The following is a 14,479-nucleotide window of genomic DNA, read 5'->3' as shown; positions in this document are numbered from 1 at the left end:
TTCACAATAAATAACAACCACAAACCTGTGAATAGAGAGTCCCTCACCATCTCGGGAGCAATGGTTCAAAAAAGTGCAAGCTTAAAAATGGTTCAAGCAGTGCAAGCTTTCTCATTAAATGTTGAAATTGTTCAAACCAGACTGCAGACACAGACAGACCATTTACCTTCAAAAGTATGTGGACACCTCATTAAACATCTCATTCCAAAATCAAGGGCCTTAATATGGAGTTGGTCCCTCCTTTGATGCTGTAACAGCCTCCACTCTTTTGGGAAGGCTTTCCACTAGATGTTGCAACATTGCTGTAGAGACTTGCTTTCATTTAGCCACAATTGCATTAGTGAGGTTGGGCACTGATGTTCGGAGGTTAGGCCTGGCTCGCAGTCGGCGTTCCAATTCATCCTAAAAGTGTTCGATGGAGTTGAGGTCAGGGCTCTGTGCAGGCCAGTCAAGTTCTTCCACACCAATCTCGACAAACCATTTCTGTATGTACCTCCCTTTGTGCATGGGGACATTGTCATGCTGAAACAGGAAAGGGCCTTCACCGAACTGTTGCCGCAAAGTTGGAAGCACAGAATTGTCTAGAATGTCATTGTCTGCTGTATCGTTAAGATTTCCCTTCACTGGAACTGAGGAGCCTAGCCCGAACCATGAAAAACAGCCCCAGACCATTATTCCTCCTCCACCAAACTTTACAGTTGGCGCTATGCATTGTGGCAGGTAGCGCTCTCGTGGCATCTGCAAAACCCAGACTTGTCCATCTGATTGCCAGATGGTGAAGCGTCATTCATCACTCCAGAGAATGCGTTTCCACTGCTCCAGAGTACAATGGAGGCGAGCTTTGCACCACTCCAACTGATGCTTGGCATTGCTCATGGTGATTTTAGGCTGTGTGTGGCTGCTCAGCCATGGAAACCCATTTCATGGAGCTCCTGACGAACAGTTTTTGTGCTGACGTTGCTTCCAGCTGCAGTTTGGAGCTCGGTAGTGAGTGTTGCAACCTAGGACAGATGATTCTTATGCACTTCAGCACTCGGCGGTCTCATTCTGTGAGCTTATGTGGCCTACCACTTCGCGGCTAAGCTGTTGTTGCTCCTAGACGTTTCCACTTCACAATAACATCACTTACAGTTGACCAGGGCAGCTCTAACAGGGCAGACATTTTACAAACTGACTTGTTGGAAAGGTGGTTGAAAGTCACTGAGCTCTTCATTACTGTCCATTCTACTGCCAATGTTTGTCTATAGAGATTGCATGGCTGTGTGTTCGATTATATATACCTTACAGCAACGGGTGTGGCTGAAATAGCTGAATCCACTAATTTGTAGGGGTGTCCACATACTTTTGCATATACAGTGTACACCATTGAAAATGCCATAACCAACCTGAGAGAAAAACAGGTGTCTTGAATGTGTATGTGATCATGGCAAGAATTATTCCCCTCTTCAATCCTCTCTTTTTCAAATGTTCTCCAGGAGTCAGCTCAAACGCCATTTATTATTGAAACAGTTTGATGAACCAGAAAATGTAATTAATATCATAATAAATTAATTATGTTTGACTGCTCTTTCATACCAACTCTAGACTTGCTTTACCAGACAATCATCTGCATTGTAATAACTTGATTTGGGTGATGAATCCTAACCTATTCTTTTCTTTATATATTTAAATACAAAAAATCATCACATCAATATGGAAATAAAGAATCCATACTTCAAATTACATTTACAAAGATGTAACATGCATGATGCAACATCATCAATGCGGTCACATTAACCCAGAAATTAAAACTACTATACTCAGGAGTGTTTAAACCATGCAATTGATCAAAAATGGAAACCAGGTTAAATGGAATAAATTACAATCTTTCTCGAAATGACCAAATAATGTGTTTAATTTTGTGTTAGTGGTTGAGAGATGAAAGCTATCATCTTTGTCCCCAAGCCAGGACCGCTTCTGAGGTTGGTAGCCGTGTTCCCATGTGGTAATGAGCATCGCCTGTCAGTCACAGCCTTGAGGTTGTAGAATTCAAGTAAACACCAAACAAAGAACATATATTATTAAACCATCACTGTGTTTGTATCATGGGAATAACCTGAACAATAAAGAACATTCTTATTTAAACAGCATATACATGTACAAACAGAAGATGTCCATATCTTGCTCAACCAACTTCTGATAGTTCAACATGTCTATGAAAACTTCTAATGCACTACGCATTTTTGCAGCAGTCTTGTTTGTGACACAGTTTATTGCAAAGAACTACCACTTCATCATGTAGAAATGTACATAATATGCACAACAATGTATATTCTCAAAATATTTTTTAAGCTTAATTGTAAATGAATGTATTCATTTGACATTCTTATCTTATGCAGTACTTGTGCAAAAACCTGACAGAAAATCATCCAGCTAGTTCCAGGACCAAATACCTCAGGACATTCTCTGAACACATCCAGTGAAAGGTGGGAGCGTGGGATGAAGTGGTTCACAGCACCACGCTGTTTGTGGCACAGTTGTTGGCAGGGATGCCGATGCGGTGGTGGCAGGTGAACATCTTGCGCAGTTCGGCGCGAAAGCGGTCATGTAGCCAGGCGTACAGGAAAGGGTTACAGCAGGACGAGCTCATGGCACACAGGTGGCACAGCAGTTGGATGAGCAGGAAGAAGCGCTTGTCAATCAGGTCAATGTCAATGTCCCGCAGCACGTTGAATACACTGATGGGCATCCAACACACGCCAAAGGCCGCCACCACCAAGGTGACCAGACGGAAGGTCTTGCGCTTGCGGGTTCGCTGGGCCTTGGCCTGGCTCTTGGTGCGGTGGCCAGGCGCCACACAGTTACGCAGCTTGACAGAGATACAGAGGTAAGAGATGCAGAGTGCAGAGAGAGGCAGGACGTAGGTCATGAAGAGCGTGCTGTAGGCGTAGGCCAACCTCTCTTTCTCTTTGCCCATCCAGAACTCCTCACAGATGGTGAAGCCCTCATTCTTGAACTCCACATGGTAAGTGTGGGCTACAGCCGGGGCCACAAGCCCACAGGAGAGCAGCCAGATCCCAGATAAGAGGTAGGTACACGCCAGCACTGAGATCCGCTTCTTCAGAGGGTGCACTGTGGCATAGTACCTAGGAACAGGCGGGAAAAGCTAGATCTACATAACAGCTCATTTACAAGCATGAAAAAAGTGTGATTTGGTATGTTTTTGCTTTTTGATCTGACAGTAATTGCACTGTCAGATTGCACTGTTGCACTGTGTCGCACTGATATCACATGCTTGTACTGTTGCTGTAGATTATTGGATTATTGGATTATTGACGTGAAGTGGGAATTAAATCATCTTCAACTGACTTGAGCTTATAGAAGAGTCATATTATGGTGCTGAATAGAGCTGTTAAGAGTATTTTATGTTACAGACCTCGAATGTATACCTAATCATCATTCTGTTACAGCTGCAAATACTGAAACACCATGGAGGAAATGTCAATAGAGGATAAATGATCAAACCTGTGGTGGAAATGAAATTATGTAATGCGATAGAAGCTTAAATAGAAATGTAATAGCAATGTGTTCATTCTACCCAAAATCAAAATGTTTTGTCTAGTCTGACTTAGATGGAATGATAGTTAAAGCCACCTCGACCAAGGCTTACCTGTCAACACCAATAGCAGTGAGAGTAAAAACAGACACATAGACAGTTACTGGCTGGATGAGGTAAACCAGGTAGCACATGAACCTCCCAAACACCCAGCCACGGGGGTTGAAGGCATAGGCCAAGGTGAAGGGGACACATGTGGCACACATCAGCATGTCGGAGAAGGCCAGGTTCCCTATGAAGAAGTTGGTGACATTGTGCATCTTGCGGGTGCGGCAGATGACATAGAGCAACAGGTAGTTGCCGAATACCCCGATCAGCACCACCAGGGCATAGCAGGGGATGATGAGCAGCTTGAAGGACTGCGGCAGCTCCACCCCCACAAACTGAGGGCTGAGTTTGGACGAGGAGGAGTTCTGCAGCGTCACCTCAAAAACCTGACCGCTGGTGTTCCGCTCCATGCCAGCCACACACGGCCCAGGAGGGACCAGATCTACAGCCCACCCACTGCCACTGTCCTCCATCTTAGTAGGTCAAGCACGTCACACTGTAGAAAGGGCCAGAGGTGCCTAGAGAGAAGATAGAAAAAGGAAGACTTAGCTTATCAGTCCACTTGTTTTTGTTGGGCTCAATGGATTCTGATGATGTTGTGTCAAGTCTATTGAAATTCTTCATATGCAAACTAAATAACTTAACCTAAAAGCCTGTTTCTATTATAGCACTGTGGTGACAGTGAACATATCTCTGAGAGGTCTGTGCCCCCCTGTATCCCTTGATTGGACTGATTGTTCTGGATGATACTAGCATCCACTGAATAACCGTTGGGTTGGAACAGTTGGATTGGAATCTAATAATTCCCTTTGGCGCCTAGAGTGAATAAAACATGCATAAAGTATATTTACACAGCACATCAACCAGCTAGCACATTTGGTTCCTTGGAAGTTCTGGGAACATATATTTTTGGTTTCACATTGGTTGTGGGAACGAAACCATATGTTTCCTGACCTGTAAAACTGGACGTCTTTTTTAATGTTCTGATAACAGAAGTGAAAATGTCTTTAAAACTTTCACTGAATGTTTCAAGACTTTTAATAACACCGTATTTTGGGTTAACTATTTTTTTTACTCCAAGCACAGATAGGACACATGAACATTTATTTCCTTAGGCATTACTCATGCAAACACATTTCTTTTTTATTGTGACACGGCATCAGTGAGATTCAGACCTATAATCGTATGTTCTCTGTCCATGGAATTAGTCCACTGCGCTAATTTAATCTATTCAAACAGACCCCATTTCAAAGGAAACAAGCACTCATTAAGATCAGTTGTGGCCAATTAGTGGGCGAGGCCAACGCACCTGAACACACTTAACAAGATAGAAGGTAGAGAGAGTTTTGTTGATGCTGAGAACGGAATGTACATGTTTTTAAATAACATTCTTAGAACATTCTCTGATCGTTACTAAAGTTTTCTTGTGGTTTTTATGGAAAGTTTTCTTAACGTTCTCGGAACAATTTGAGAACAGGACTTTAAATAGAACCTTGGGGAAACCTGTAGAAAACGCTAAAGTAGTGAAATTTCCACAGAAGAACATTGTTTCTTAGCGTTCTCTGAACTATTTGAGAACATTCTTAATGTGAAACCAGTTGGAGAATGTTCCTAGAACATTACCAAAAGTGAAATGAAATGTAACCATGTTTGAGCTTTTAGGAAAAAACATTGGTTCTCAGAGCATGTTGTGCTAGCTGGGGCAATGTCTTAATCAGTGAAATTATAGTAAATCATTCAGAAATCTATTCACTTTATACTATGAATTGTGCTGCAAATGAGAAGCACTCAGACAGTGACACATGAATGACACAGAAATATGCTCTTTAGTTCAACAAGCCTCTAAATGTGTAATCATGCTTTGCTTGACAACAACAGATTTGTTGTTTGCTTGACAACAGATTTGTTGTTTGCTTGACAACAACAGATTTGTTGTTGTGACCTCATTTCATAATTTTTTGCTAAAAGAGTCACATGATCATTAGGGTATGACTCTATATAGTCTATAGATGACTGCATACATTCAGCATCTTACTGTGTTAGCAGTGGTTCAACAGAAACTCATGTTGAGAACATGTTGTGAACAGGTACACAGATGGTATGAGTTGAGAAGTTGAACCATGTTCATGAGAGACACTGTGCCGGGTAGGGAGGGCAAACCATCAGAGCCAAAACGGTTTTACCCAATCACATTTACAATCTTGACTGTCTCCGACTGTCTCTCAAGTGCTTTTGAGACATGGATTCGTCATGCTTAAAACTTCTACTTGGTCACAATCCCGGATCCGGGATCCCCCCCATCAGTAAAAAAGCTGACTAGCATAGCCTAGCATAGCGTCACAAGTAAATACTAGCATCTAAATATCCTTAAATCACAAGTCCAAGACACCAGATGAAAGATACACATCTTGTGAATCCAGCCATCATTTCTGATTTTTAAAATGTTTTACAGGGAAGACACAATATGTATTTATATTAGCTAACCACGATAGCAAAAGACACTTTTTTTCCCCAACTTTTTTTCCCCACCATTTTTTTCCTGCATAGGTAGCTATCACAATTTCGACCAAATAAAGATATAAATAGTCACTAACCAAGAAACAACCTCATCAGATGACAGTCTGATAACATATTTATTGTATAGCATATGTTTTGTTAGAAAAAGGTACATATTTCAGGTATAAATCATAGTCTATACATTGCAACCACCATCACAACTCTCACCAAAGCAACTAGAATAACTACAGAGACCAACGTGATTTACCTAAATACTCATCATAAAACATTTATGAAAAATATACAGCGTACAGCAAATGAAAGACAAAGATCTTGTGAATCCAGCCAATATTTCAGATTTTTCAAGTGTTTTACAGCAAAAACACAATATAGCATTATATTAGCTTACTACAATAGCCAACCACACAACAGCATTGATTCAGGCCAACAATAGCGATAACGAATAAACCAGCAAAATATATGAATTTTTTCACTAACCTTCTTAAACTTCTTCAGATGACAGTCCTATAACATCATATTACACAATACATATAGAGTTTGTTCAAAAATGTGCATATTTAGCGGCACAAATTGTGGTTATACAATGAGAATAGTAGCCAAGCTGCCAACAAAATGTCGGGAGAAATCTTGGGAGAGGCACCTAATCTAATCAGTAACTAATCCTAAACTTGACTAAAAAATACAGGTTGGACAGCAAATGAAAGATACATTAGTTCTTAATGCAACCGCTGTGTTAGATTTTTAAAATTAACGTTACTACGACTCACAGCGTGCGTTAAAGCGAGACCGCACCGAAATTAATGGCGGAACTGTAGGTCAACATTTTTCAACAGAACAACGAATTAACATCATAAATACTTCTTACTTTTTGATGAGCTCCCATCAGAATCTTGGGCAAGTTGTCCTTTGTCCAAAAGAATCGTTGCTCGGTTGTAGATTGTCGCCTTCAACTTTGGAATTAGCAGTAAACATTAGCCATGTGGCCCAGACGTGCCCAACCCACTACAACGCAGCACAAAGATTTATCCGAAAATCGCAATATACTGATATAAACTGATATAACTCGGTTTAAAATAACAACATTATGATGTCTTTAACACCTATATCGAACAAAATCAGAGCCGGATATATCTAAGGCCTATAACGGGAGCTTTCCAGGGCGCCATCTCGAGGTCTGTCTTGCGTCTTGGCGAATGTCGAAAAGGGGGGACACCACGTTCCCAGACCAATTTATATGGCTTCAGATCTGCCTAGCAACTCCATTCCAATTCTCACTATTTGCTGACATCTAGGGAAAGGCGTATGCGGTGCATCTCAACCAATAGAAGACAAGCAAATTAATAAACTGACACCAGAACAGTCTGCCTGATTTCAGATTTCTCACATCCTCACATGAAAATTGCTCCAACTTGAGTTCTGTTTTACTCACAGATATAATTCAAGCGGTTTTAGAAACTAGAGAGTGTTTTATATCCAATAGTAATAATAATATGCATATTGTACAAGCAAGAATTGAGTACGAGGCAGTTTAATTTGGGAACGAAATTCTTACAAAGTGAAAACAGCTCCCCCTATTGAGAAAAGGTTGCACAGGAAGCACAGGAAGGACACAGTGCAGTTGATGGACAGATTGAACCACTAGAGTGAGAGCACCACCAGCATTCAAAAGTGACCAAAACATCAGCCAGGAAGCAGGTGGTGTCTGTGGTCACCACCTGCAGAATCACTCCTTTATTGGGGGTGTCTTGCTAATTGCCTATAATTTCCACCTTTTGTCTATTGCATTTGCACAACAGCATGTGAAATTTATTGTCAATCAGTGTTGCTTCCTAAGTGGACAGTTTGATTTCACAGAAGTGTGATTGACTTGGAGTTACATTATGTTGTTTAAGTGTTCCCTTTATTTTTTTGAGCAGTGTATTTTAGCACTTACACCCACTGGGCACACACTGGTTGAATCAACGTTGTTTCCACATCATTTCAATGAAATGACGTTGAACCATTGTGGAATAGATGTTGAATTTACATATGTGCCCAGTGGGTAGTATGTGTCTTTCTCTATTTTGAATTCAGCCACATTATGCAGCAAAATAGGGTAATGGACTTTTGAGGTCCTCTACAGATTGCAAAGTGATGGCTGTGCACCAACAAATAAAATGTACTCATGACTGCCGCTGGTCAGGACAATAGGTGGAACAGAGCTGTGAATGTGAATGTTTAGTCAGAGAACCCACCCCACTGGGCACAGATGTCAGTTTCAACATCTAGTTTATATTTACATTTTGTTGAGTTCTCAACTAACGTGAATTCAACATGAAATCAACAACAAATGTCACCATGTCATTAGATTTAGTTTAAAAGTTGGGTGAAAAAAATATGAAATGCCTTTTTTTTTTGCAAATCCAATCAGTTTTCCACATTTTCTTTGTTTGAAATTACATGGAAACAACATTGATTCAGCCAGTTTTTGCCCAGTGGGACAGGTTGTCTAAACATTCACCCACTATCCTACTGGGAGACAGACAGTGCTGGAACACTAAACAATCTATATCCCTGTCAGTCAATATCTGTTCTGCTGGCCTCATAACTCTACCAAGGACAGAACATATTAACTAAGGGAATATCTGATTCAATATGATATCTCAATAGATGAAAAACACAAGACTCAGGATAATAGAGGCACATTGTGCACATGGGTTTCACTCTCTGCAAAGTGCTGCAACACATTAGCTTGGAACATTTTAGTCTAATAATGCTAGGGGATGCCCCCAGGCACGCAAACATTTCCCTAACATGTTATTCACCTCTTTCTGAGAATGCATTTGAATGGCAACTAATGCAGGTCTTTATCTTGGTAGTGATGGATGTCAGCCTGTTAGACACCCTGTCTACGTAGAATCACTGGTTATTAAAGACCATATAAGTTCTACTATAAAGCATTTGTCATTTTACCTTATAACCACATCCAAATACATCTTATTTAGTAAACATATAGCATACTAAAACTTAGGTTATATATATTTTCTGCCAAATAATGTCCTGTATTCCCTAATTTGGAAAACATTGTAAAATGTTCTACCCAAATGAATCCTAGAAATATATATTCCCAGGAAATAAAACATTTTCTATGTTTGCAGTGGCACAAAACTGGCTCTGATTGAAATGATTGTAGAATGCAAATGACAGAGGCTATAGGAAAAGTGATGTTACTAATTTAATCTTTTCAGAAAAACGATTGTAAAATTATTTCCTATAGCCTATCAAGGTTAGAAAACATGAAAATTCACATTTTAAACCTTACCTATTCGGCAAGAGGAGCAGGTGTCCACGTTTCAACTGCTCCAATATCAGCGGAGACTGACAGTGAATCTGACTGTGACTGTCAACTTATCCACATTGGAGAATCACCAAACTGAGCGCATCAACGGTCCCCACGTTTCCCACTCCACAGAGAGGAGCAGAGTGAAATAAATAACCCTTGAACGCTCTCAAAGTTATTCAGCTGTTTTACAGCATAGCCTTCATTACAGTAAAGTAATTTGTGAAAATGTGCACCAAATCCTCAGTGGGCTGCCTGCAGTGTGCACAGCTGCCTCTGATGACCACCTGCTTGTGTGCAACAGGTACTGGACAGAGTGTCTGTCGCATCCTATACAGTAGCCTATTTGAATGTAACAGTTGGCTATTTGTGAAGGCTCAAAAAGCACATCATGATGGATTCATACAGTTACTCATATCAATCTCTACATGTCTACATCACTGTAGATTAAATTGTTTTATTTTTGGAAGTGGATATTGGAACGGCAGAAAAGGGGGGTTAAGGTAAGGGTTAAGGTTAGGCATAGGGTTTAAAATTGAATTTATAGGGGTATCATGTAGTGGAAATGCAACAGTAACTATTCAAATGGATCTCCTCAAGCATCCTTATTTATTTGTCAATTAGACTGGGTTGATTACATGATCCCTGTTTTCATGGCCAATGAATGTAGAGAAAAGCCTTTGTCTTCCAGTATCTCTAGGTTTTAATCAATGGCTGTCCATGTTGGAGGGAATGACTATCGATTCTAAATCATTGGCTATTCATTGAATGCCTATTCATTCTAAATCATTGACTGTGATTTAAGAAGACCAGGGTTACGTGCCAGGCCGAGGGCGACCAGGTGTTTCATTCGCTCTGACAGTTGCATTCATTAAAGCATGGGGCTGTTCATCATAGACAACATAGTAGTGAGATCAATAGATGTTAACCTCCCTCACCTACTCGTACAAAACACTGCTCCTGGCTGTGTCAGCCACCTGGGAAGTGAGCCATAGTGACAGTGTGGTGTTAAATTGGAGTGGTGTGAAGGCAGTCTGTAGGCAATAGGCAGGTGTCTAAGCAATGCTACAGTATGCACAATGTAGGCGGTGGCAGTTTTGACAGCTGCAATTGCGTATTCATGACTCACTGTGATTGTTGGGTGCTGTAAGCTCAACTACAACAGCAAAAATGATTTTGTTGGTGCTGTTTTGTCTGCTCTCTTACAATTTTACAGATCGGAGGGGATGGATAGTAAAGTAATATACTTGTACTGGGGTCAGTTGTTTCTCTCTCCATATAATTAATTATTTTGTTACAGCTTCACCAAGCACACCTAATGATTATAAATAGATGTTATTTTCAAATGGGCACTGGTATTTGATTCATTAAAGTCATGTCCTGGATGTTATCCTTACAAATAATCCTGATGGTTATCAGTCTGGTGTTTTCTGTAATGACATTAGTGATCACTGTTTTACAGCCTGTGTTCATAATGGCTGCTCAGTGAAACGACCTGTCCTGACTTGTCATAGACGCTTGTTAAAAAACTTTAATGAGCAAGCCTTCCTTCATGATCTGGCCTTTGTAAATTGGTATAGAATCAGCTTGATCCCCTTTATCGAAAATGCTTGGACCTTCTTTTTTGATATTGTCAGAAGTATTACTAACAAATACGCGCCCATAAAGAAAATTTGAATTAAAAAAAGGTTCAGCCCCTGGGTTTGACCGTGATCTGGCAGAGTTACTCCACCTCAAGAACTACATTTGGCAAATCGCTCGGCACACGCATACTCAGGCTGACTGGCTCTCGTTCAGGCAAATGAGAAATAAGTGCACTCAGGCTATCCGGAAGGTCAAAGTTAGTTACTGTAAGGAGCAGTTCTCTCTCTTGGTCTAACCCCAAGAAGTTCTGAAAAACGGTTAAAACCTGGGGCCTCTCAATTTTGATCTTAAGTATGACTTATGCAGAAAACCATGTATAAGTAGTTATTTATAAAACCTTACTTTGACATGGAAATGATCTTGTCTCTACGCAAAGTCTAGACTTGACGTAAGTGATTTTCCTGCTGGTTATGTATGGGTTTTGCAGTTTGGGCCGCATATGCATCCAAGCCTCTGGTGAACTGTGCATTAGCTTTATGAACAATTTGTTAGGAATTATCAATTAAAGGTGTGAGGAATTAATTGCCAGACGCAACGTGTTTTGAATTAACAACAGGATGCAATGTTCTATATCACAGCCATCATTCAACCGTATCCTGCCACAAGTGATCGAGGCGATACTACACATATTGTCCAGGAGATACATTAGTTTCCCATTTACAGCCAACAAACAGGCGCGCGTCAAAGCCGAGTTTGTGCGCTCATTTAATTTCCCAAGGGTCATAGGTGCAGTTGACTGCACCAATATTGCCTTACGTGCACCATCTATAGATGAACATGAATATGTTAACAGGAAGAATTTCCATTAATTGAATGTTCAGATCATCTGCGATACCCGTATGCAACTTCTCAATGTATGCTATGGAGATAAAACGGTCCAGTTTGAGTGTTTTTTGCAGCTCGTTCCAATCGCTAGCTGCAGCAAATTGAAAAGAGGAGTAACCCAGGGATGTGTGTGCTTTGGGGACCTTTAATAACAGAATGTGACTGGCAGAACAGGTGTTGTATGTAGAGGATGAGGGCTGCAGTAGGTATCACAGATAGAGAGTGAGGCCTAAGAGGGTTTTATAAATACGCATCAACCAGTGGGTCTTGCAAAAAACACTCAAACTGGACCGTTTTATCTCCATCTCTACATTCAAAACCTAAATCATGGACCCTCTTACTGACAGTTGTGGCTGCTTCGCCTGATGTATTGTTATCTCTACCTTCTTGACCTTTGTGCTGTTGTCTGTGCCCAATAATGTTTGTACCATGTTTTGTGCTGCTACCATGTTGTGCTGCTACCATGTTGTTGTCATGTGGCTACCATGCTGTGTTTTCATGTGTTGTTGCCATGCTATGTTGTTGTCTTATGTCTCTCTTTACGTAGTGTTGTGGTGTCTCTATTGTCGTGATGTGTGTTTTGTCCTATATTTTTATTTTATTTTTTATTTTTAATCACAGCCCCCTGTCCCTGCAAGAGGCCTTTTGACTTCTGGTAGGCCGTCACTGTAAATAAGTATGTTCTTGAAATTATGCTGATATTGTAGTCTGTTAGATGATCTGACATGTAGTTTCCAGTTGGCAGCTGTGAGGTGCCGTTAATTGATTTTAAACGTTGTTCTAGCTGTGATGTCTCAAACATGTCCCCATATGCGTGAAACATAATGAACACTGCAGAAACAGGAATCTCAGGTGTGTGAAGAATAATTTTCAAACCATAGCAACAAGTGTGGAGGAGAAGACCACACAGTAGGGGAGAAAATAGCATGGAATCATTATTATTTCTGTCACACTTTTTATTAGATAGCATGGAATCATTATTATTTCTGTCACACTTTTTATTAGACAAGAGAATCCGTATACAGACTATGTTGCACAAACAGCAAATAAATATACTTTTACATTCAAATACTTTCCCAAAATACTATTTGTCCTGTCTTAAAATATCCTGATAGAATATTTGGTTTTACAATTTCACATTCAAATACTTTAAATAAAAGTAGGATAATTGTTTTGGGCTGTGTACACAGAAAAGTTTGTTCAAATTCTCATGTATTTGAACCCAAGTCTGCTGTATGCTTGTTGCAGTGGTGGTTGTCTCAAGGAATTTTAACAGTGATACCAGATATCAGATGGTCAATGCAATCCCTCTTTGTCTGTCATATAAACTGTACATAATGTCCATTAATTTAGCATTGTCAGTAAAACCTCACGCTAACATGACATTTGAAGGGTTCCTTATTATAATGTGATTATATATGTAATTACACTCTAACAAGTACTGTAATTATTTCATAATAATTAATAGTTACACTGTACAAACAATATGTAATTGGTGGCAATTGCACTCAGTAATAGGCAAGCTATCTTGCCCAAGCATTTCACTACACTCGCAATAACATCTGCTAAATATGTTTATGTGAGAAATAAAATGTGATTTAATTTGATCTGCATTCGTTTTTTGACATGATTGATCTCTGTCGAAGGTGGAGCTGGCTTCACATATTGTGAGTATTTAAAAAATTCTTAACACATTTACGTTTGTAATGTCAAATCTTGCATTTTTTTTCTAAATACTTACTTTTATGTTAGCTAGCTGGACAGGCAAATGCCGCTGAGTACTAAACTGTAAACCAATCAAAAATGTTGTACTGTCTATGGTACTATCGCTGCTGATCACACCTGCCAATCACATTAGCCATACTTAAGGTAGTTACAGCTGGTGACAGCTCGAGAGAGCTCTCCGTAAGACAAACTGCTATCAGGTAAATCAAGTTTTATTTATTTGTAATCTAACTATTTATTTATAGAAACTTGACACCAATGCAAGCTGGAAAATGACTTCAAACATAGAACACAGCAACCTTAGTAATGTAGCTAGCTAGTTACAACAAGTAGATATGTTGCTAGCGAGCAGGAGCAGATAGCTTTATCACTAGCTTGCATGTCATTCCAGGACAAGGAGCATTTTAGCTATCAGTTTATTCAAAGTAATAATCTAAGACTACAAAATTCTATAGGACAAGTAGTGTATAGCTAATACAGTCATCAAGGCAGACCCACTCATTTCATTCATACAGACAAATAAAACATGTCACATTATCCCTGTCAGTAGTTGGATTAGGACGATTGCAGATCACCCTGCCTCAGACTGTCAGGATGTACATTTTTAGCTTACAAACTACATTCCTTAGCTGTGATGATTTATATTATTCATTGTTGTCTCTTTCTTTTGTCTCACATGATCTAATCAGCTCTCTTGTGTTCTGCTCCCAGAGATCAACCAAGTGCTATTCACCAAGCATGGGCTGATTTACTTACCTGTGAGGAGAACCATCCTACTGCAGTTTGAATTACCCCTGCCATCACTA

General features: G+C 40.0%; 1 protein-coding gene across 1 annotated transcript; it reads right to left on the bottom strand.

The window, feature by feature from the left end:
* Window positions 1–1,495: 1,495 nt before the first annotated feature.
* Window positions 1,496–4,152, bottom strand: LOC129852779 (prolactin-releasing peptide receptor-like). Its single transcript, XM_055918436.1, has 2 exons — window positions 3,650–4,152; window positions 1,496–3,125 (listed from the first exon to the last, which is right to left on the bottom strand). Exons 1-2 carry the CDS (start codon window positions 4,114–4,116, stop codon window positions 2,489–2,491), a joined length of 1,104 nt encoding a protein of 367 aa, XP_055774411.1. The 5' UTR covers window positions 4,117–4,152; the 3' UTR covers window positions 1,496–2,488.
* Window positions 4,153–14,479: the final 10,327 nt, after the last annotated feature.

The sequence above is a fragment of the Salvelinus fontinalis genome, chromosome 4 (genome assembly GCF_029448725.1).
Source record: "Salvelinus fontinalis isolate EN_2023a chromosome 4, ASM2944872v1, whole genome shotgun sequence".
NCBI lineage: Eukaryota > Metazoa > Chordata > Actinopteri > Salmoniformes > Salmonidae > Salvelinus > Salvelinus fontinalis.
This window is presented reverse-complemented; position numbering and strand designations above follow the sequence as displayed.

What these genes read in the sequence shown, in the direction of transcription:
- LOC129852779 (XM_055918436.1), bottom strand. Translation starts at nt 4,116, where the DNA reads ATGGAGGACAGTGGCAGTGGGTGGGCTGTAGATCTGGTCCCTCCTGGG. An exon ending in ACTGCTATTGGTGTTGACAG is followed by an intron (nt 3,126 to 3,649) that starts GTAAGCCTTGGT and finishes GCCTGTTCCTAG; the next exon opens with GTACTATGCCACAGTGCACC.